Source organism: Oratosquilla oratoria, chromosome 43 (assembly GCF_046742065.1).
Source record: "Oratosquilla oratoria isolate Oo_2021 chromosome 43, ASM4674206v1, whole genome shotgun sequence".
Lineage (NCBI taxonomy): Eukaryota > Metazoa > Arthropoda > Malacostraca > Stomatopoda > Squillidae > Oratosquilla > Oratosquilla oratoria.
In genome coordinates, this window is record NC_134819.1 from 32,155,222 (window position 1) to 32,178,144 (window position 22,923).

The 22,923-nt window shown below is 39.4% G+C and overlaps 1 protein-coding gene and 1 pseudogene across 1 annotated transcript; one reads left to right on the forward strand and one right to left on the reverse strand.

The window, feature by feature from the left end:
- Nucleotides 1–978: 978 nt before the first annotated feature.
- On the reverse strand, nt 979–22,590 carry LOC143021947 (protein nucleotidyltransferase YdiU-like). The gene is made up of 4 exons (XM_076179860.1): nt 21,702–22,590; nt 18,430–18,560; nt 16,297–16,426; nt 979–3,568 (listed from the first exon to the last, which is right to left on the reverse strand). The coding sequence occupies exons 1-4, from the start codon at nt 22,331–22,333 to the stop codon at nt 2,617–2,619; spliced, it is 1,845 nt and encodes a 614-aa protein (XP_076035975.1). The 5' UTR covers nt 22,334–22,590; the 3' UTR covers nt 979–2,616.
- On the forward strand, nt 4,783–9,061 carry LOC143021948 (uncharacterized; annotated as a pseudogene).
- Nucleotides 22,591–22,923: the final 333 nt, after the last annotated feature.

Below are 22,923 nucleotides of genomic sequence, written 5' to 3' on the forward strand. Positions count from 1 at the left end.
CTGGACAATTTTATTCAGTTGTAAGGACGTTGGGATAATGAATGGTTAAAGCTGTATATTAGGACTGATCGACCAAACTTGTCGTCACAAGTGTGGCGAAAATGGGCTGACGCACAGGTTTCAGCTGACGATTGATATTTATCCTTATTTATTTCTTGTGGTCCACATATTTGTTCCGTTTCACACACGCACATTCACATGCACGTCTTCTTGACGTAACGTCTAGAGCAGCGTTTCTCAACCTTTTTACCCTTGCGTAACCTTTACAATAAATTGCATGTCTCGAGGAACCCCTGCGCAAAAAAAAAAAAATATATATATATATATCTTTCTCATTTTATTTTCATCGTAATAATAGGTTAGATAGGATTATGCCTATATTACATTATTACAATAACCAAGAATTTATCGTGGGTGTTTACTATATTACGTATAAGAAATTTAATAAAAAGTCAAAAGTGCATTAGCTTATCTTACTTGTTCTCGCGGAACCCTTACTCGAGACCTTTTGCGGAACCTTAGGGTTCCGGGGAACCCTGGTTGAGAAACGCTGGTCTAGACTCTAGTGGCATGACTTTTAACACGGGAAGTCCGAGTTCGAACCCCGCTCACAGCCAAAAGTTTTTACATCAGTACAAGTCATTACTGTCTCCTTTGAGTAAGGGGATGGAGTTATTAGCTCTTCTTAAGTGAAAAGATTGAAGAAATAGTCAATGTTGATGGTGGCCAGGGGCCTGTTCTGGAGACCAAATGTCATCCTCTTGGGGTTGCACTTTCAAGTGGTGGTGAAGATGTTGACAGTTTTTGAAGACAGAAGACAAATATCTCTCATGGCTGTTTCACAGGGCCACCACATGCATGTACCAATTGGTCCTACAATGGAGAATATATACCAGGTATTCAATATGTTGTAAAAAAAAATTGGGTATATAACCTTGAAAATCAAAGGATTCAAGCTAGGGAAATGTACACACTATACCCATTCAAAACTATATTTATTACATATCTGTACCACACATAGTGAGTCATCACATACACATAAAATTATTTTTATAGAATATATATACTCTACTCGTACATCTCAACCCTTCCAAAATTATGTACATCACATGTTATCTAGTATAAACACATCAATTCTCAAGCTATTGCACTTTAAGGAAGCATAGTTTCATTTCCTCTTTTGACAGACCTGAGTGGCACTTATTGCAGATACGGGAGTTAAAACTATTTAGCTTCTTATAAATTTTTCAACACCTTTAATGAGGTGACCAACTTCATACATTTTGTTCCAGCTACCAATAGATTTCTCTCCGTCTTCTTTGTTTTTCACACGAGAAGGCTAGGAAGGAAGGTCACCATGTAAATAAAGTGGCCCTGCTAAGGATGTACTGTGCCTTGCTGCATTGCTTCTGACCCAGGCACTGAGCAGGAGTAGGGGGATGACCCCTCATCTACAAGGAGCTAAGATGAGAGGGAAACAATGGGTGAAGGATAGGAGTGGGTCATGCCTTAGGTGGCTACTTCCCTTATATGGGGAAAGTGGCCTTTGGTATATAGATAGAGAGAACAACTTGAGGAACCAATTATAACCGACTACAAGTGGTGACCCTGCAAGACGTACTTCAGCATCAGCAAGACTCATTCCTCTACTACCCATCTCAAAACCTGTCACTTCCATCTGGAGATGCAACCCTGAAGAGCTAATACTTGGTCTCTGTTAGTCTCTGGGCCAAGCACAAGAGTTCTATCAACTTTGAAAATCCATGTGAACAAGTTGCATAAACACAGCAAAGGAAACATGGACTGGAAGTGAAGCGTTTATTCCTGACGTTTCGTCTATTGACTTTCTCAAAGGAATGAGCATACTGGATACGTATATGTATATAAACTCTGCACGTATCCAGTATGCTTATTCCTTTGAGAAAGTCAATAGACGAAACATCAGGAATAAACACTTCACTTCCAGTCCATTTACCTAGTTGTATTATACGGGAAAAAAGCTATGCTCGTGGTGACCTGTCTTTGTATTTCTCAGCATCAAGTTTTTTCTTAAAATCTTGAATAGTGTTTATGCAACTCTATCAACTTTATTGCAGAATGTGTTGTGGATGTATGAAATTGGGAAAAATCTGCAGGGGAAAGTTAAAAGTTTTTACATGAATAGTAAAGCTTGCATGAGGGTCAGGAATGGATAGAATGAATTATTTGAAATGAAAGGGAGGCTGTGCCTGGGTTGTGTAGTGTTGCCATGGTTACTGAATGGATGGGATGGTAAGGAAGTAAACCTATGCATGCTAGGAAGGGGTTTGGAGTTGATAAATGAAAGTAGATGAACCACATGAACATCTGTTGAGCAAGGAAGAAAATGTACAAGACGGGAGTGAATAGAGTGATTGTAAATGAATGAAGAAATGAACTTGAATAGATGTTCTTATCTACTCTACAAATTTTTTGAGTACATGGGGAGGGAGTTTTGGTGTGTTTTGTTGCATGGGTGTGGGATGCATGTATCTTTTGATGTAGCCCTTTGGTATGTATGTACAGGACATGTACATGAAGTATCAAGTCAAAGCAGTTAAAATATCACACACACCATCTTGTACTAACCAACAAATACTAACTGGAACAGCTCACTCTTATACCTCCTGCCCACTTTGGAGGTAGTTTTGCAAATCCTTGATCTTCTGCTTCCTTCTGCAAGGTAAATGGATCCTCAAGAACCTTCAGTGTTAATCCGAGCAAATAAAACTGTCCCTTTTCTGCCTCCTCAATTACTTTCTGAGCAATCCAGTTCCTCAGGACATATCGTGGGTTTCTCTTTGACATGACTTTCTGTCTCTCTTCTTCACTCACATTACCTTGAACAAGTCTTTCTTTGTACTCTTTTATGAACCTCAAGTATGAAGTGCTCTTAGAGATTTTCTTAACAGCCCAAAATGAACTAGGAATTTTCTTATTTTCAAGATCTGATATGGTAATGTTACCAAGTTCCCAAAAGGTGAGAGTAAAATCAGAGTTGGATTCTTCCATAAGCTGAAGAAAATTATGAACAATATTATTATCACCACTCATGACTTGCTTACACCCTAATTTTTCCATAAACAATTGAAGGTAGACCTTTCTAAAAATCTCATCATACCCAGAGACAATGATATCAAGCTGGGCAATCTGGTCTACAGTTAACAGAGGTTGAAGAGCAACACCTAACCTCTGAAGATTGTTCCTCCCCACTGTGGGCTGATTCGCATAACTGTACATTCCTTCATCATCTGAGGTGTTGGGAACAAAGTCTGGATCATAGGCTTCCATGAAACCGAAAGGCCCATAGTCTATGGTAACAGATTTAATGCTCATATTGTCTGTATTCATGACACCATGAGTGTATCCAATGCTTTGCCACTCTGCTATCATTTCTGCTGTTTCTCCAACAACAACACTATAGAATTCTAAATACTTGTCAGGATGGCTATGATCAATGTCTGGGAAATGTTCCCTCAGAATAAAGTCAACCAAAAGCTTCAAGTTCTCAATCTCTCCCTTTCTGGTCAGGATTTCAAGGGATCCAAATCTGTGGAGAAGAAAAGGAATCATTTAAAGAAAATAATAAATTAAATATATCCACTGGAAAGGTTTAATACAAAATACATATATACTGGTCAAGCCCTACTCCACATGACTAAGATATATATATGTATATATATATATATATATATATATATACATATACATATATATATGTATATATACATATATATATATATATATACATATGTACATACATACATATATATACTGTATATATATATATATATATATATATATATATATATATACATATATAAAGTAACATAGGTGTCATAACACACGAATAAAATAAAACTTAAACCCACTCTCGGAGAAAGATAAGCTGAGATACAGAGTAAACTGTATATTTCGACCATACTGCTGAAGAGGACCACAGTTAGTGGTCGAAATATACAGTTTACTCTGTATCTCAGCTTATCTTTCTCCGAGAATGGGTTTAAGTTTTATATGTATATATATAAATATATATATATTTATCGCTGGCTGAGCGGGTTAGGGCGTCGTTACTTGAGGAGAAGGTCGAGGGGATGGTGGTTCAAATCCTACCACCAGCGAAGTTGAACCAAGAGCATGGTTTATTAAATTCCAAGCTACAAAGTCCTCTGTGAGGGCACTGTCCTAGCATTTCGATAGGAGAGAGTTTGTGATGTTAAACCATGTCATCAATCATATATATATATACATATATATATATATATATATATATATATATAATATATATATATATATATATATATATATATATATATATATATATATATACATATATATATATACATATATATATATATATATATATATATATATACATATACATGCATACATATACCAAGGGCTTTTTCCTTCTTACAAGGGAGGTAGCCAAAGTCAAAGGCATAAATCCACTCCCTTCAATTTCATCCTAACCCACTCTACTTCCATTCCCCACCCCTCCTTCCCTCTTTTCTTGGCTCCTGGATGACAGGTCATCCCTGCATCTCACCCACTGCCCTGGGTCAGAAGCAATGCAGCAAGACACAGCACATCCATAGCAAGCCACTTAATTTAATCGGCAACCCCCCCCTCCTCTCTGTCCCCTCATGCAGAAAAAGAGAAGATGGGGAGAAATCCCTTCAGGCTGCATCAAAATATCATTTAATCATAACTACTATCTAACCCCCCCCCATTCCTTTCCATACATCACAGCATCATCCATACACAATCATTTTCCACTCACCCTTATCTTCTGTCTTCTCCCTTCCTTCCTCAACAGACATCCTCCTCTTTCTCAATGCCCCTTTTACCCCATCCATCACCTCATCCTTAGTCACTTCATCCACCTCTGCCTTCCACACTTCTTTTACTAATCTTTGTTCACTCATTATTTCCATGTGTCCAAACCATCCCAATACTCTTTCATCAACCCTATCTCCTAACTCCTTTTCCACACCCACTCCTTTCCTCGCCTCCTTGTTTCTCACTCTATCCAGCCTAGAGGCCCCTACCATACTTCTCAGACATTTCATTTCAAACACATTTAAACTTTTCCTCTCTTATATTTCATGTTTCTATCCCATACAGTGCTGTTAGCACAATCATCCCATCATACAATTGCCTCTTAGCATCCATTCCCAAATGTCTATTTCTCATTACACTTATTTCTCATATACACATACATATCTTGGACTGGGTCCAAGAGCCATATGTTGACAGGTTTTGAAGACAGGTAGATGATGTATATGTTGCAGGAATACCACTTGCAGCTAGGTACCTGTTACTGAACTTGTCATATATTAAATTCACACTGAAAGGTAAAGACATTTGTTTTGGATTAGCGACAGATTGGTTGACATAATTTTCTTGTTTTTGGTTTGGATGTTCAAACATTGCTGAACTTTGTTGTTCCTTCCATTATAGTACACATAATAATCTATCTGAGCTTTGTTTGGTATAACACTAGTAAAAGAAAAATGCAATATTTAATTATATGGTTTTGAACGATACAAAAGGTTTATTTTTGTAATTTAACAATATGTTCATTATATTTAACCCCTTACATATGATAACTCCTACTTATGCATCATGAGGCACGAGTTGGTGTCTTGATTATATTTATTTTGTAGTTGTAGCTGAGTGACACATATTCTGTGAACTGACCTGATCATATTTCCAGTGGTTATTAATATTCAGAGTGAATGCGAACGAGTAATACAGTTGTAATTTTATATTTTATAATGCAAGTATTGTGATACATCATCATACATCAGGCAGGTGATGTTACCTGCGAGAATTTGACTTGTATTGAAGAGGACTGTAAGAAGAAAAGAAAAGAAAAGAAAAGAAAAGAAAAGAAAATTTTTGACTATTCAACCAACCAGTTGTGTTTCTTTGGTCTTTCTGTTTAATTTGTATTTTTGCAGGAGTTGCCCCAGATATTACATGGTGCCTACCACCCGAGAAGCTTAGTACCTGTGGACCACATTAGCAAGAGTGAAGCATTCTTTTCCCAGGGACGTAGGCACAATGGAGCAACTTTACAAGACCTAAGCAGCAGTACAAGGTAGGTTGACAAGAGTGTGTAAGATAAATAGCCTCCTAGTCAGGAGTCACCCCCCCTCCCAGCAACCTCCAGTGAGTTAGTAGAAGTACTGGAGGATTTTGATAAGAGACTTGCAAAATTAGAAGAAATGCAGTCACAGATTGAACTATCAATAAGCCCTGAAGCACAAGATGATTACTTGGATAAGGCAGATGCAGCTAGAGAGAAGGCCAGGCACACAAGACTGTTATGTGCTAACAAACTTAAGAAACTGACTGTGGGTGGTGAGAACAAGGCAGATTTTGCAAGCACCACATCATCTCTCCATGCAAGACTTCCTAAGCCAGAACTGCCCGTATTTGATGGTGACCTCAAACAGAGGCAAAGTTTTTGGGAGCAATTCTCACCACACATAGATGACACAGAGCTATCTACCATTAGCAAACTAACCTATCTACTATCACTACTATATGTCACTCCTAAGGATATGGTTGCAGGAGTGTCACACACCAGTGCTAGCTACAAGACAAGACCTGCTGAAGCAACAATTTGGTAAGTCAGAGTGCACAATTCATGCTTTTCTTGTTCTATAAGTTTCACTTGACCAGGCAAGACCTACATAGCACAGCTATGGAGACTTTGGGACAAAATGGTCAAGTACATATGAAGCTTAGAATCCCAGGGAATTCCAGGCAAGCAACGTTAAGTTCTGTTAACACCTATGATAGTGTCAAGGCTGCCAATGGAGTTAAGATTATTGTGATCAAGAGACTGTAGTGGACATGAAAGCAATGTTGACTGGTTACTCAATTATCTCCAAAAGGAAATGGAAATGCTTGAGAGAAGTGAAATGCATTAAGGAAATGCCAAGATTGGGGCAGGAAAGAAAGGTAGTAAAGGAAGCAAGGAGAAATTGTTCACTGCCTCAGCCTTGCATGCAATCTCCCCACCAGAAGAATGAGGGTGTGTATTTTGTAGTAAGAAAACCCACAGATTTGAGAAATGATACAAGTTGTTGTTGTTGTTGTTGTCGTTCCTTAGACTGTCTGTCTGAGCAGTCCCGTCTCCCCAAGGAATGCCATAGCCGAAACTGGGTTTTCCCACAAATCCTTTATAGAGCGTATGTTGTGTTGTTTGCGTGCATGATTGTGTATAATGCAGTCTTCCATTATGTGTTGTATGGTATGGGGTGAAGTGTTACATCCTGGGCAGCTGTTCACAATGCGGTCATCCAGCCTCTTCTGGTAGCTTAGAAGTGCTGGGTGGTGACCGCACCGCAGTCTGGCCAAGTGGACTCTGTCCTTTCGTGGGAGAGAGGATTCAGAAGGGTGGATATCAGGGGGTCTGGCATGCAGCAGTGTGTTGTCTTTCAGTGTGTTAATGGGTCCTGGAGCTGCAGCGTCTACGTCGTGGGACCACCCCCCAACCCCAAGAGTTGGGGGCCAAACGGCAGCATCTACCCCTGGCCACCGGCTCTACGCAGGTGGCACCGATCCTCAATGATACAAGTTCTTGGCATTGGACAGGCAGCAGAGGTTTGATAAGATAAAGGAATTAGGTATGTGCTTTAGATGCCTAACACAAGGGACACAGGTCTAGGAACTGTAAATTCAAGTGTTCTAAGTGTCAAGGTACAATGGATCAATGTGTGACATCAAGCTGAGTGAAGTCCCCAAGGAAGATGTGAAGAGAAATTGGCAAAAGACCATTAGCAAACTAACCTATCTACTATCACTACTACTGTTGGAATAAGACTGTTACAAATAGCTAAGGTAAAGGTAATGAAAAGTAAAGGGAATATTGTCACTTCAAGGTTGCTTTTTTATAGTGGTTGTGATTGATCATAGGAACAATTTTCTTGGAAAATGTAAACCTGAATGGATCACTAGCACAGAAATCCCTTGTAGTTTCTTTGGTGGTCATAGCTCTAAAAGAAATATACATAGCAATATTTACAAATTGAGGGTTTCAGATGATAAGGGTAATGTTATTCCCATTGTAGTAGTAGGCATTCCAAGTATATATAACCTCTTAGTAAGACTATTAGTTCCAGTCCATATTCTAATTGCTTTCAGTCATTTAAGATTAGCAGATGACTGACCATAGTTCTCCTTTAGACTTAACATATTCTAATTGGTTTGGACTACTACTGGAACCTAATAACACCTGAAGATACCATTCAGATAGGGAATATAATTGCCATGAAATCTGTGTTTTGCTGAGTTTTGTCTGGAAACAGTGGTAAATGTTCTGACCTTTCAGGTATGTCATCAACATCAACTTATAAGTCTTTATCATCCCAGCTCTTATGTATCTCTAAGGTATCTGATGCTCATCTGTCAAAATTTTGGGACTTGTGACCATTGGCATTAGTACTAGCAAAGAATGTAAAGAAGATATTAAAGATGAAGTGGTTCAAGAGTACAATGATATGATCAAATTTGTAAAGGTAGATATGAAGTTCCTTTATCATGGAAGGAAAACATTATGAAGGATACACTGATGAGCAGTGAGAATCATGCCAAAAAGAGATTAAATAAGCTTTTGGTTAAGTTACCTTTCTCAGAAAGGGGTTGCAACAGACAAAACAACATAAAAGAAACACTCACACACATTAACAGTAGGAAACAGTTTGGTATGCAGGACCTAGACCAACTGTGCCGCCATTGTAAATAATGATATACAGCATTGCCAAATGCGAAAACAATAGTGCTAATCAGTGTTACCAACAACTAATTATTATCACAGGCCCATATACTGTATGTCACACAGACCAGTAGTTAGGTCAAGCAGTAGCACAAAGGTACAACAGGTTTTAGGTGGGACTGAATGAGATTTCTCTTAATGACTGTATGGTAACAAGTCTCTCTCAACCCAGATGTGGTGGAGATGTTAATTAGATTTACACACTGGCCCTATGTGGTTACTACTGATACTGTTAAGACTTTTTTTTTTACAAATAAGTGTACACAGCCAGGATATAAATGTTCATAGGTTCTTATTGCCTGACAAAAATAGAATTAGACACATGCGATTTACTAAAGTTGTCTTTGAAAACACTTTGTCTTTTTATTTTTACTCTATGCTACTGTTAAAACTCGTTTAACTAAGTGCCCTAAGTAATTCAAAATCTGCAAAGAGATATGTATGTGGACAACTGGTTTAGTGGAGTTGATACTGAAGTAGATGTAGCAACAAAAATATTTTCAGAAACTTATATACAACAGTGTGGTGATAGCATCAAAATTCAAGGATAAGATTCAGTTGATAGAAGCTGATGAAACTAATAATGTATTGGGTCTGAAGAGGTCTAATATATTATTAGTGATATTTTTTCATATTGTGATTTAGACTTAGACTCTAATTTTGAACTGGTATTACAAAAAGGACAGTATTAAGCTTCATAGCTCATGATCCCTGTGGATTTATCAGTCCATTTGTCATGTATGCTAAGATATTATTGCAAGGCATATGGAAGTCTGGTGTGTCTTGGGATAAGTTGCCATGTGATTTAAAGGTATATCTTGTAAAATGGATGAATTATTACTAGGTGCTTAAGTTCACTAGCTATAAATAGATGCTATTTTCCCAATGTACCCTGGCTACCCCCCATGTAAGGGGGAAAAAGCCTTTGGTATATGTATGTATGTATGTACCCTGGAAAAGTAGTGAATACCCAGTACCTTGAAATTCATGAATTTGGAGAAACCTCAGAAAAGGGTTATGGTGCTTGTGTGTACAACACATGTAAAGTTCCTCTGGTCATGTCCAAAACTAGAGTAATACCAATTAAGAAACTGACCTTGCCTAAACTAGAGCTGATTGGGGCATTACTGTGTGTTAAATTGATGGGATTTGTCAAGAATGCTCTGGATATTAACATTAAAACCAATATTGCATGTTGGACAGATTCCATTATAACCTTAGTATGGATAAAGAGTGATTCAAGCAAAAGAGAAGTGTATGTTAGCAGTAGAGTTAAAGAGATTCAGTAACTGACACTTCCCAGTAATTGGTATCACTGCAGTGGGACAGAAAATCCAGCTGACTTAATGACCCAAGGCTTACTAGAAGACAACCTTATTGGAAATAACCTCTGATTTAGTGGTCCTAAATATTTGTCCAATCCCATATTTAGAATCAAGGATAGTAATAGTTTTAGTGCCAGCAGTGAGCTGATGGATAACAATTTGAGTGCTTAACTGTCCAGACAGAAGCTCTCACCTTGGACCTTGAAAGATATAATGATCTTGATAAATTAATAAGAATTGTTGGTTATATTTTGAGATTCATACACAACAAAAAAGGGAATATAATTTGAAAACCAGTGATTTCACTACTGAAGAATTAGATATTGCTAAGACAAAGTTAACATATGTAATTCAAAGAGAGGCCTTCCAAGATAAGAGCCAAACCATATCTAGAAAAGGGCCTGTCCCCAAACATTCCAAGTTTACTAAATTAGATCCATTGATTGATGATGATGGTATTCTAAAGACTCATGTGCAGACTGCAATTTTGTAACCTAAGCTTAGTACATACATACATACATATACCAAAGGCTTTTTCCCCCTACACAGGGGGTAGCCAAAAAGAAAAAGGCATAGAAACCACTCCCACCCATTCCATTTCCTATATATTCCACTCCCCTCCACCCTCCTTCCCCCCTCTCATCTTAGCACCTCCTGGATGATGGGTCATCCCTGCATCCTGTCCACCGCCCTGGGTCAGAAGCAGTGTCGCAAGATGCAGCACATCCACAGCAAGGCTGCTTCATAAATTCAGCAACCCCCCCCTCTCCGTCCCCTCATGCAGAAAAGGAGAAGACGGGGAGAAATCCCTTCGGGCTGTGTCAAATTTTTTCTCATACATACTTCCTCACCCCCCATCCCCCACCCACTCCCCCTCATGCATCACAGCATCATCTATACACAACCCCTCTCCATTCACCCCTATCTTCTGTCCTCTCCCGTCCTTCCTCCACTTAGTACAATTTCAATATAAATTTCTATAGCACACTGGTGTGAACAGCATTGTTTCACTGTTAAGATCGAGTTTTTGGGTGATTGGCTAAGGGAGTGTTTCAGCTGTCGCAAGCATGATAGCTGCCATTGCTGTCAACCTGCTATACCTATACCTGATCTGCAAGTTAATCCTGCACCTCACTTTGCAGTTATGGGTATAGATTTCACTAGCCCATTATTTAGTGCTGATGATTCAGGAAAAAAGTTGTATATTTTGCTTTATACACGTGCTATCAACAGAGCAGTACATCTGGAACTCACAGAGCCTATGTCATTGGTCAATTATATGCAGGCTATAAGAAGATTTGTTGTTTGTAGAGGTCTTCCTAATGTCTTTTATTTGGATAATGCTAGAACCTTTGTTGCAGCCTCCACCAAAGTGGAAGTTCAATGTATCCAGATCCCCATGGTGGGGTGGATTGTTGTTGTTGTTGTTGTTATCCCCTCTGGCTTAGCAGTCCCATCTCCCTGAGGAATGCCACAGTTGGAACGGGGTATTCCCGCAAATCCTTTATGAAGTGTACTATATTGTACTGTTAGCGTGCATGATTGTGTACAAAGTAGTCTTTTGTAATGTGTTATATAGTATGGGGTGAAGTGTTACATCCTTGATAGTTATCTGCAATGCAGTCATTCAGCCACTTCTGGTAGTTTATAAGGGCTGGATGTTGGCTGCACTGCAGTCTGGCCAGGTGGACTGTCCTTTCAGGGGAGAGAGGATTCAGAGGGATGGATATCAGGGGGTCTGGCATGAAATAATGTATTGTCTTTCAGTTTGTTGATGGAGCAGTAATATGATTATGGATATGCTTCTGATGGCTGGTGTCTGGTGGTTGTGGAAGATGAGAAGAGAATATTTGTATGTGATATAGGTACTTGGGTGTTGTTTTAATGTTTCTTGGTGTGTGTGGGTATTCTGCTATGGGGGTGCTGTGTTTGTGGAGGCTGTAGAAAATGTTTATGTGCCTCTCATGTTATGGTGATCCTTAACTTTGAGAGCCTTTGTTTCATGGTGTAAATGGTCTATAGGTATTGTATTTGTGCATTCTGTAATTGTCATTAAGGCTTTGTTTTGTACTGTCTGTGGAGTGTTGTGGCTTGCATAATTCATCACTGTGTGTATGCATTGTTTGTATACTGTAGTAATAGTTTCTTTGTTTTGTCCAAATGTTGTTCCTGCAATTAATTTAAGCATGTTAAGTCTAGGTGTGCATTTAGTCCTTATATTTGCGATGTGTCATTTGAATGTTATGCCAAGAATCTTGGGTATATGTGTGTGTGTGGTATGAGTGTTGTTGATATATTGAGGCATGGTATGTATTTGTGTTCATCTGTCTTACTGGTGAGAAGTGGAGCTGTAGATTTAGTTGGGGCTATTTTGAGTCTACTTGTTGTGAACCAGGTATTGAGTATGTCAAGGTATGGTTGTAGTATTTCTGCAGCTTTGTCTGTGTTACGGTGTGTGCATATAATTGTTATGACCTCTGCATAAGAAGAAATATATCATGCATGTATACATTAAAGAGTGTGAGGGATAGAAATGAGTCTTGTGGTACTTTGCTCTTAAAGTTTCTGGTTGTGATGATTGGCCATTATATGACACATAGGAATTTCTACCTGCCAGGTAATTGGTCAACTATCTTTTGGTATTATTGTGCATGTTTGTGTTATATATTTTGTTTGTGAGACTGTGACAGGGGATGGCACTGAAAGCTTTACTAATGTCTAGTGTTACAAGAATTGCTTTGTGTGGGGGCTGATCTGAATTGATGTCATAATTCTAATTTGTGTGAGGTTTATTAGAAGTGTTTGTGGAGTGTAGTGGTCGAATACTGTGCTGTGATTCACCAAGGGAAGTATGTAGTGTGATGAGTTGTAGTATAAGGCATTCTATGACTTTGGAGGGGGAGCAGAGAAGTGTGATTGGGTAGTGTGATGCTGGAATTATTGGGTCTTTGTTGGGTTTGGTGATGGTGAAGATTTTCCCATGTTTGCAGATATTGGGTATAGTGTTGTGTAAATAGCTGTAGTTTGCAATGCTGGTGAGTGCATGTATGCCATAAGGTCCAGATGTTTTAGATGGATGTTACTTATGTTGTCACGGCCACAGGAGGATGAGTGCTTGAGGTTATGGGTTATATGTTTTGTTTGGGTATCTATGAAGGGTGTGTAGTTTGGATCTGTGGATAAGTGTTTCTTATATTGAATGAGGCACTTGTGGTCAGGGTGAGGGGTGAAATGGTTTGTCTGTGCAAAATGATTTATGTGTTTGCTTGTTATCTGTTTGAGGGTAAGATGACTGCTGTTATGGTTATGGCTGTGTGAGAGTGTGTTGTGTTACTGTTGGACAGTGTAATGCTGTTGAGTGTCTTGTATGGTTTTCTGGAGTTTTATGATTATGTTGACAAATGTTCACCAATTCTGTGTATTTTGTTCATGTATTTTGCTGTTGATCTCAATCTTGAGTGCTTGAATCTGGTCTGTTATGTTCTGAAGGATAGATGTAGGGGTATTGTGTTTAAGTTTATTATGTTTAAGTGTATTACATTATCTGATGAGGCCTTGTATTTCTGGTGTGATGTTTGGGTTGTGTGATTTTCTGTTGCCTCTGGGGATGTATTTCTTGTCTACATTTTGTATGATTGTATTGAAAGTGTGCATAGCAGCATTTATGTCTGTGATTGGTGTACTGTTTTGTCCCTCAAATTATTGACCTGTCTCTTCAGTGAAAATTTCACTTTTTGCTCTTTTGTAATTACTGTATGTGTGCTTGTGGCCAACTGGGGTGTATCGTGTTTTGGTGATGATGATGATCTGAGGGCTCTAACCATTTTCCATGAAGTTGTTGGGGTTAGTAAATGATGTCAGGAGGGGAGGGGGTGTAGAGGGCTTGATCGGGGATACATGTGTGATTATGATGGTCAGTGAGTCAAGTTGTGTTTGCAGATCAAACCCTCTGTCTGTGTTGGGGTTATTGACATGCCAGGCTGACAACTTGGTGTTGAATTCACTATTCAGGATAAGGTTTGGAATGGTGGTTAATTGGTTAAAATTATGCCTAAAGTTGTTAGGAACTGTGGAAGATGATTGAGGGATGGATGCACATATTAACTATTGTAATTGTGGAATTATTACCTGTTTGGATTTGGATTAATTGGGTTTCAGTGGTGTTGTCTGTGGTAGGAAGGAGTGTTTTGGTGGTGGCATTTGTATCCATGAAACAGATGGACTGGTGGATGAGGGTGATGAGTCCATGGCCATCACTGTCAATTTGGCTGTGTCTGACGGTAATGAAATTATGAAATGTGGGTGTTCTTTGGGAGTGTCATAGTTTTGTTTCTTGTATTATGGCAATGTGTATGTTGTATTGTTTGAAGAAGTGTTTGAGTTCATGTTTTTTTTTTGTGTTAAAGCCATCAATGTTATGTTGTAAGATGTTGATGTGTGTTCTGTACATGTTGTAGGTTGCTGTACGGAGTTGGGGTGCTGGTGAAGGAGGATTAGGATCAAGGTCAGAAGGAGGAAGTGGAGTGTTTGGAGACAAGGGCAGGAGGAAAAGGGATGGCAAGGGTGGAGGTGTGGATAAGGATGCAAGCTGGGGGTGTGATAGTGGGAATGTAGTTATGGGTGGGCAAATAGAACAAGTCCAGGTATTTGTGTATTGTTTTATGTCAGCAAATGTTGTGGAAGTGAGGTGGGTCCAATTTTTGCATGAGTTCCATTGAACTGATCCCTTTGTCTGTTGGTTTGAGGTGATAGGTTTTGGAGCATGTTGGACATGTGTATTTTGTGGTGGGCCCAGGATGGCCTCTACATCTCCAGCTAATAGCAGGAGAAGATGTATGATCACTGGAGAACCCCCCCTCAGTGCAGAAAAAAATGTGAAGGTGCATTGCTATAAAAAAGGAGGTTCTCGCCCAGGTAACTGAAGCTGTTCCCAAGGATCAGTGCCACTTGCATAAGAGCTGGTAGCAGGGGTGTGCTGTGGTTGTTTGGCCCCCGTCTCTTAGCGTTGTGGTGTGGTCCCATGACACAGATGCTGCCACACCAGGACCGTGGTGGATGGTTTGAGAGGCTTATTGATTCAGTCAATTTAGCTCTACAAAAGTATTTGGGAGTCAATTATTTCAGGCAAACTGAATTAGAAACTGTTCTTATAGAAGCTGAATTATGCATATATTCTCAACCACCTGACCTTTGTGAGTGATGAACCAGATTTTACTCATTACCCAACACCATCTCACTTCATTCTTGGTAGAAACATATGTTGAACCCCATGTTGTGACTTCCGAAGACTTACACAACAGGGAAAAAATAAGGAACCAAAGATTAGAACACTTGGAAAGTGTGGAGAAAGGATTCCATAACCAATTTGCCCCCTGTGGTAAAAAGGTGCAACCAGAAATGTAAAGTGGATGTAGATAGTATTGCACATGTTAGAGAAGACAATATGCCCAGTTTATAATGGGCATCAAAGTGACTGTAAATGTGTATTGTGGTAGCAACACCTTGATTCACAGTGTTGATGTTAAGACACAAAAGGGTGTTTTCAATAGATCCATACAAACACTACATGATTTGGGAATGAACCCTCGTTTAGATAGTAATGTGAAGAGCCTTTCTGAGCAAGTCATGTTTGGTCATGTAAACTGTAGTCCTGTGGTAAACAATGATGTAGCTAATGACAAAGTATCTGTGCAAGATTCTGATCTAGAGAGTGAAAATGAGGCGTATGTTTATACAAGAAGGGGTCGGTTTATTAAATAAATTAGATATATAAGTTGTACATATCTCAAGGATATTGGCCAGGTATACTGGTATTCCCTTTCTATGGGTTATTTGGCTATGATATAATATTGAATAGTTGTTATGTAAGATGTTAGTAAATAGTGTATATACTGAGATAAGTTGCTTCACCCTTATGGAGGGGAGGATGTCAAATATTAGATTCACATAGAAGGATATCTCACTGTTATTAGGAACAAAGTTACAAGGGAGACAACTGTATAGGCAAAGTGTTTACCTGCATGAAAATTCTAGAATTAAATATTTTGCCCGAATCTTTCTAGAATTAAATATTTTGCCCAAATCTAAGTTTCTCTACATATTCAAAAACTGCTGCTATATAAACATGAAAATTCATTAACTTCATTTCTACTCAAATGTTACCTGAACCATGTTGGGGCCAATCGAAGTACAACAGCGGTCTTCTCCCTCTTGATGTTGCCATTGTAAAACTGATCTCGAATTACTTTTTCATCTCCAATGACAATACTAGCACATCTTGAAGTTCTGAAGCCTATTTGAAAAACAGACAAATAATTCCAAGACACACATGATACATATGCTGAGATACACACACACACTTATAATACACAAAATAATACATGCTTATAAATGTCTTGGCAAACAAAAAATACAAAATGTCAGTACCAAAGTGTGCATACTATTAACCAACTACTCATAACAACAGATTTGTACATGTTAGGAAGTGTGGAGTGCCAGGTAAAAATCATAGTGGAGGGTTAATGGTAGAGATGTGTTTAGAGAGTTGATGATAGCTAACACAGCATTTAGGAAAAAAGTCAAGTATAAGTACACATGGGAGAGGATGGTGGATGGAAGGGTGATTGATAAGGCATTAATGGACTATGTAATGGTATAACTCATCACAAACAAGAAAATGTCTACAGATATAAGGAGAAGAAGAGTTAAAACATTTATATGGTCAACACTATTGTATGGTGCAGAAGCATGGACAATCAGCAAAAAATTGCAGGAAAACTTAGAAGCAGCAGAAATGTGGATATGGAGACAAGTATTAAGAGTACCATGGACAGCGAAAAAAACAAATTAAGAAGTATTGAGAGAAATGGAGACAGATAGGGAATTGATGACAACAATAAGGAAAAGACAGTTGCGATTCTTAGGACATATAATGCGGAGGGAATAGTGGAGGGAATAGTGGAGGGAAGGAGAGCAAGAGGAAAGCAGAGGGAGAAGTATATGGATGGGCTGATGAGGGCGACGGGAAGACAACTCAAACCAGCACAGATGTTACAAGTAACTAGGGACCGTGAACGGTGGCGCTCCATGGTTGCCGAAGTCCAAGAGGATATGGCACGACGGTAAGGTAAGGTAATGGTATCCACGAAAAGAGTAGGAAGAGTTCTGGATGTCCATATTCTCAGGGATGAAAGTGAGGGAATATCAGATGATTATTTGGTGGAGGGTAAATTGAGAGTGGAGGATAGATGGAGAAAGAGGAAAAGGGCAGAAGGTAGACTGGTGCTACGAGTAAACTGTTTAAATAAGAAACAAAAGGAGCATGCATACCAGAAGTTTAAAGAAGTGTGGGAGGTGGTGAAGGATGGAGTACAGGCAGAAGTGGAGGAGGAATGGGGGCAATTCAAGGAGGAAGTGACAAGGTGTCCAAAGATGGTATGTGGAACAAGGAGAATAGGAGGGAACAGAAGGAAGGGTAGTGATTGGTGGGATGATGAAGTGAAGAAGGTAGGAGAAGAGACGAAGTGAGCATTCAGGGGTTGGTTGCACAGTAAGATGAGAGAAACATATGACAGGAACAAAGAAAAAAGAAGAGAAGCAAAACAAAAGATAAAAGAGGCAGATAGGAGAGCAGATATACAATGGGGGGGGGAAGCATGACTGGAAATTTTGAAATAAAATGATGTTTTGGAAGGAAGTTAAGAGAGGAAGGGGAGGCGAGTCAAGTAGAGAAGAAAAGGTAAAAGCTGTAGATGGACAAATGTTAACAGATGAAGTGGTAAGAGGAAGTTGGGGAGAGTATTTTAGAGCTGTTGAAAGTGGAAAATAGGAAGGGATTGTTGGTAGTCATGAGATGCACTATGAAAATGATGGTGATGGGAAAGGAAAATGGAGGAGAAATAAGAAAAGATGAAGTACAAGTAGTTATGAAAATGATGAGAGCAGGTAAGGCACCTGGGTTAGATGAGCGTCATGTGGAATGTCTGAAGAAGTGAGGTACAGTAGTAGTGGACTGGCTGGTGAGGTTCCCTTATAAGTGGGAAAAGCTCATGGTATATAGATAGATGTCTAAGGGACCATACATGGTGAGTGCTGATGACATTTTCATGTCACTGACCAAATGGTAACAGATTTTGATCTGATATATACATCCATTTCTCTTGCCTGCTAACAGTACCTCAACAATACAGTAACTTTGTGACTACCCCATACTGCAATTAAAAGTGAGATTTGACAAATAAACTGGACGGGGAAAAAAATATGCCATTTTATCAGATTAAAGTTTATATAATTTACCTAAAGCTGCCATGGCTTCAGCTCCAAGGAATTCTCTGACAGATGACCTGATGACAGCCCTTCCATCCCCATGCCTTGAGTAAGGAGTTTTTCCAGAACCTTTTAACTGGAGCTCCCAACGTTCTTTCTTCCTGAAATAAAATATCACACATAAAATATCTTATCTTTGAAAAGTATGTTAAAATCTAATTCATCCCCTATGAAATCAATATGACAGGTATTTCAAAGATCAATAAAGGTACCTGCAATTGGTGGTCCTATGAGACAAACATCAGACAGAATCATTTCCATGCTGCAATCTTCAAAACTTGTCAAAACCCCTACCTCCATCTGTGGAACGAATACACGCTAACGTAACATATTTCACTGTTAAATGCTTACACACCCCACATATTAGCCCCCACTACTCGAATGTCATCACAACGTCTCTCGACCCCACCGCACCTCGACCCCGACTCCAACCTGGTGGTTGCGCCCTTATTAGAACCATTTGCACAAACCTACAGAGTATAGGATTTCATATTCCTAGACATGAAATTGTTCACAATCCGCCCCCCTGGAAGGTTCCGCTCCCCGCCGTCACCTATACACCAACATGCAAGACTGACCTGCCCCTACTACAGAAGCAACTAGCTCTAGAAACCATCGCCAAAGTGACCTCTTCCCTCCCAGCTGTTCATACAATATACACAGACGGGTCACTGCAACCGGACGGAAACACGGGCTGTGCCATCTACTCGCCTAGTATGGTTCCACCCCATGGAGGCTGGATTGGACGCCGACTACCAGGTTTCCTCAGCTCAACTTCCTGCGAGCTCCACGGAATCCTGGATGCTGTCAATCTACTGCTACGTATTGGTAGTAATGGCCTAATTATCTGTGACTCTCAATCTGCTCTCCGTGCCTTGTCCTCCCAAAAATCAGAATCCCATAACCTAGTAACTCTCATTCTATTTCAGTTAGCCACAGCCCTTGAGCACTTCCTTGTTATTCACTTCCTGTGGATCCCTTCTCACGTAGGAATTACTAGCAACGAGACAGTGGACCTACTCGCCAAGGCAGCCTGCGAACAGCCCTCACCTGCAACTGACGCTTCACCTGGTTCCCTCTCATTCTACAGACGCAAAATACGTGCTGCAGCTCATTTGCCTATCGTTCACCGTAGGAATATCGAACGACCTTCGAGTGTGACCATTCAGCACTATGATCACTTTGCCAATCGCCCCCACAAATATCGCCGCCGAGGACTCTTAGTTAGAAGACATAATGTCGTATCTGCTCGACTTAGATTAGGCTACAGACCAGTGTGGCAGGTGAGCGAGACAAGAGACATGCCTCAATTTTCTTCCTGTAAACTGTGTGACTTGCCCAATGCAAATAACCTTCAGCATTATTGCCTTGAATGCCCTGCAGTAACAGATTTAATCCCCCATAGAGAGTCTGTCATTGATGTATGTAAATACTTGCTTGCCGATAACCATTTAGAAACACTACTCTTACGTCACCCACACTTTGGTGGGTGCTAACTATCGCTGTACGACGTAATAATTCTCATGTATGATCTTGTCCACGACTGTCTCAATTATGTCAATGTCTCTTATATCATAACTGTGATATTGTACATACTTTTGTTTTGTATATACTGTTGACTGTGATTGTTTTATACATGCTGTTATTACCACTGATTATATACCGTGTCCACCACTGTGTCCCAACCTCTGAAATTTTGTACTTAACTACGAATTGCCACCTCAGTCGAACAGCGTGCCCTATGAGTCACGATCCTCATGTAAATAGCTAATTACCTATGTACTAGGCTTGCCGCTCTTTGAGCGTAATAAAATGATTCAAAAAAAAAAAAAAACCTCCATCTGTAAGTGTAGACTGATGTTGTAGGGAATTGTATCCCTGTCTTCCCTCTTCAAAACTCATTAGCACCATCACCTCAACTGGAGATGCTGCCTTTTGGGGCTAGCATTTAATCTCTAACAAGCCCAAAATCTTTATTCTTGTTAATGATTACTCCCTATCCCTAAACACACATTTTTTCCCATGTGGAGGGATGATAATTGGCAAATCCACTCCTTGTACCCCTGATAGCTGGTGAAAGACATTGATATAACACAAACAATATTCCAATGTTCCTTTCCAGAGAAATCTATGGGAGAGCTTGATGACCATTGCTGGTTGTTGTGAGGTTGTGGATTAAATCCATACCTATTTCTTATGTATATTTTGCCCACTGTGTTTTGTTATAAGTGATATCTGTTTCTCTAAGAGTTGTTTTAATTTTGTTATTTAATTTGATAGTAATCTTTATTGGGAAATGGTTAAAGGGAGGTCATGTGTTATTTCCCAAGTTGTATGTAGGTGAAATGAGGGTATCTGGTAATATCACCTATTGTTTATGTTGGTGAGGGTTGTTGTCTTTGATGTTCACTGGAATTTCGTACATTCAGGATCTCAGACAGTACTGTATTACTTCCTTCAGCCATATGTCCAACTAGAAGTACTATACAAGAGTTGAACCAGGTTCACATCATGTCCCTATATCCACTTTTGTACGACATAGTTTTTTATGTGTTACAACCTAGAATGTTAATCAACAGAGGCTCTACCCCTTTCCCAACTAAAGGAGTTCCATAGATATCAATAAAAGACAAATTACCACCCATTAATGAAAATGTTGATCAAGGTAGCAACTTTCTACAATAAGTACAGGTGTTACAAGAATAAATAAAACTGCCAGATATTATCCAAAATAAAAGGAAAAGTGCTACCTACTATAATAATAACTACTGCTTCAAATTGACATGACTGGAAATACACAGCCCGACAGTGGTTGGCAGGTCCTTAGGTCATCCTATAGATCTCCCTGGGAAGGAACTTTGGACTTTTGTTTCTGTATGCTCTCCCCTAGCAAAAAGGTGGAGGAAATATAGTTGAAGTTGATAAAAGAGGATTCTTTAGCCTGGTCCAGAAACCAAGTGTCAGCTTTTTGAAGTTGCACCTTCAGGTAAAGGTGGTGTTGACTAGTTTTGATAATGGTGAGCATAGATGATTCTTTGATATCTGTAGTGTCTTACAGAACAACCATTTGCAGATATTTGTCCTCGGTTTCTGCTACCTGGTACTGTGAGAGGATTATCAAAATAGGCTATATCCTTTTTGCACTAAAGCAGGTGCCAAAGAAATAATAAAAATGAACAGACCCTTGTCTTGATAAAAGAAAAATACCTTTGAATTAGTTAACTTTATAAGTTATGATTTACCTGTTGGTGTAATGTCCCAGCAAATGAGCTCTCCCATCTCCTAGTTGCTCCGCCCACCACCCAAACTGATGCCCACCATATCTGTGGGCCATGGGAGTGCTTGCTGGATGTATCCATGTTCCAGCAGCAAAATCTCGAAAAAGGGTACCATGAGTGAGTTTACTATCCATGTCAATGCAATCAAGCGCTCCACTAGAAACTACTGCCAATGCAGTCTGTCCACCCAGTGGAGTTGGATTAACAAGAGAAAATATTGCATTTGGGACGTTCCACCGGACACTATTTTCTTCAACAGGATCGAGGGGAAATGCAAGGTACTGATTTTCATCAAATGACCATTGCTGAATATCTGTGTGCAATATCCCAGGGCATGGAGATATTGATGCCTCGGAGCATTCCATGTTAGTCGACGTCTGTGGTTTCGAAACTGAAGAACAAGTAATTTCTGGACTGCTTAGGGAGTCACACACCAGATTTTGTTTTCCTGCAACGTAATCCACTCCATTGGTCGTTTTTAACATTAACGTCCTGTATGAGACCCCAACACACCGTCTGATAGAACTGAGTTCATATGCTTTAGAAAGTGTAGCAATTAAGGACAAATTTCGTATGAATAGCAAACTTCTTGTCATCCTCTTCTCTCGTTGTGCCGTTTAGTTTGTAAACAAACAATCGTGTGGACTGCGCACCGTAGTGTTTTTGTTGCGTAAGTCCTCCACTGTGCGCCTCAACTTATAAAACAAAGTGTGTCGTCCTCTTTATTATTTATTGTGAAAATACAGGTATAAAAGTACGGCTTGTGCAAGTCCAATGGAGCACATCCTCGTTGCCTCGTATCTGGGATGGATGCAGAAATTGGATATCACCGAGATTATTGGAAATTTATTGCAGTTGATCAAGGGAACTTACTGTAAAAATTGTAAATAAAAACAATGTTGTCATGGAAACATGAAGCAAAAACTAAATACTCCCTTTCAACTTTTCTTATCCATGATCTCGATCCCTGAAGAGGTTACGTTATGAAAATATGACGTTTTATTTTAGTTTTAAAATAACGTATTATTGGGCTAGTGGCGGCAGTGAACTAGTAAATTACTAACAACGAAGTTGCAGGCTATAGATAGAAACGCCTTTATAGTGTGTACTGTGTATATTTATCTACTTGTGATATACAGGATTCGTCTCTGTCTGTATCAATGAATGGTCCTTTTTACAGGCACGT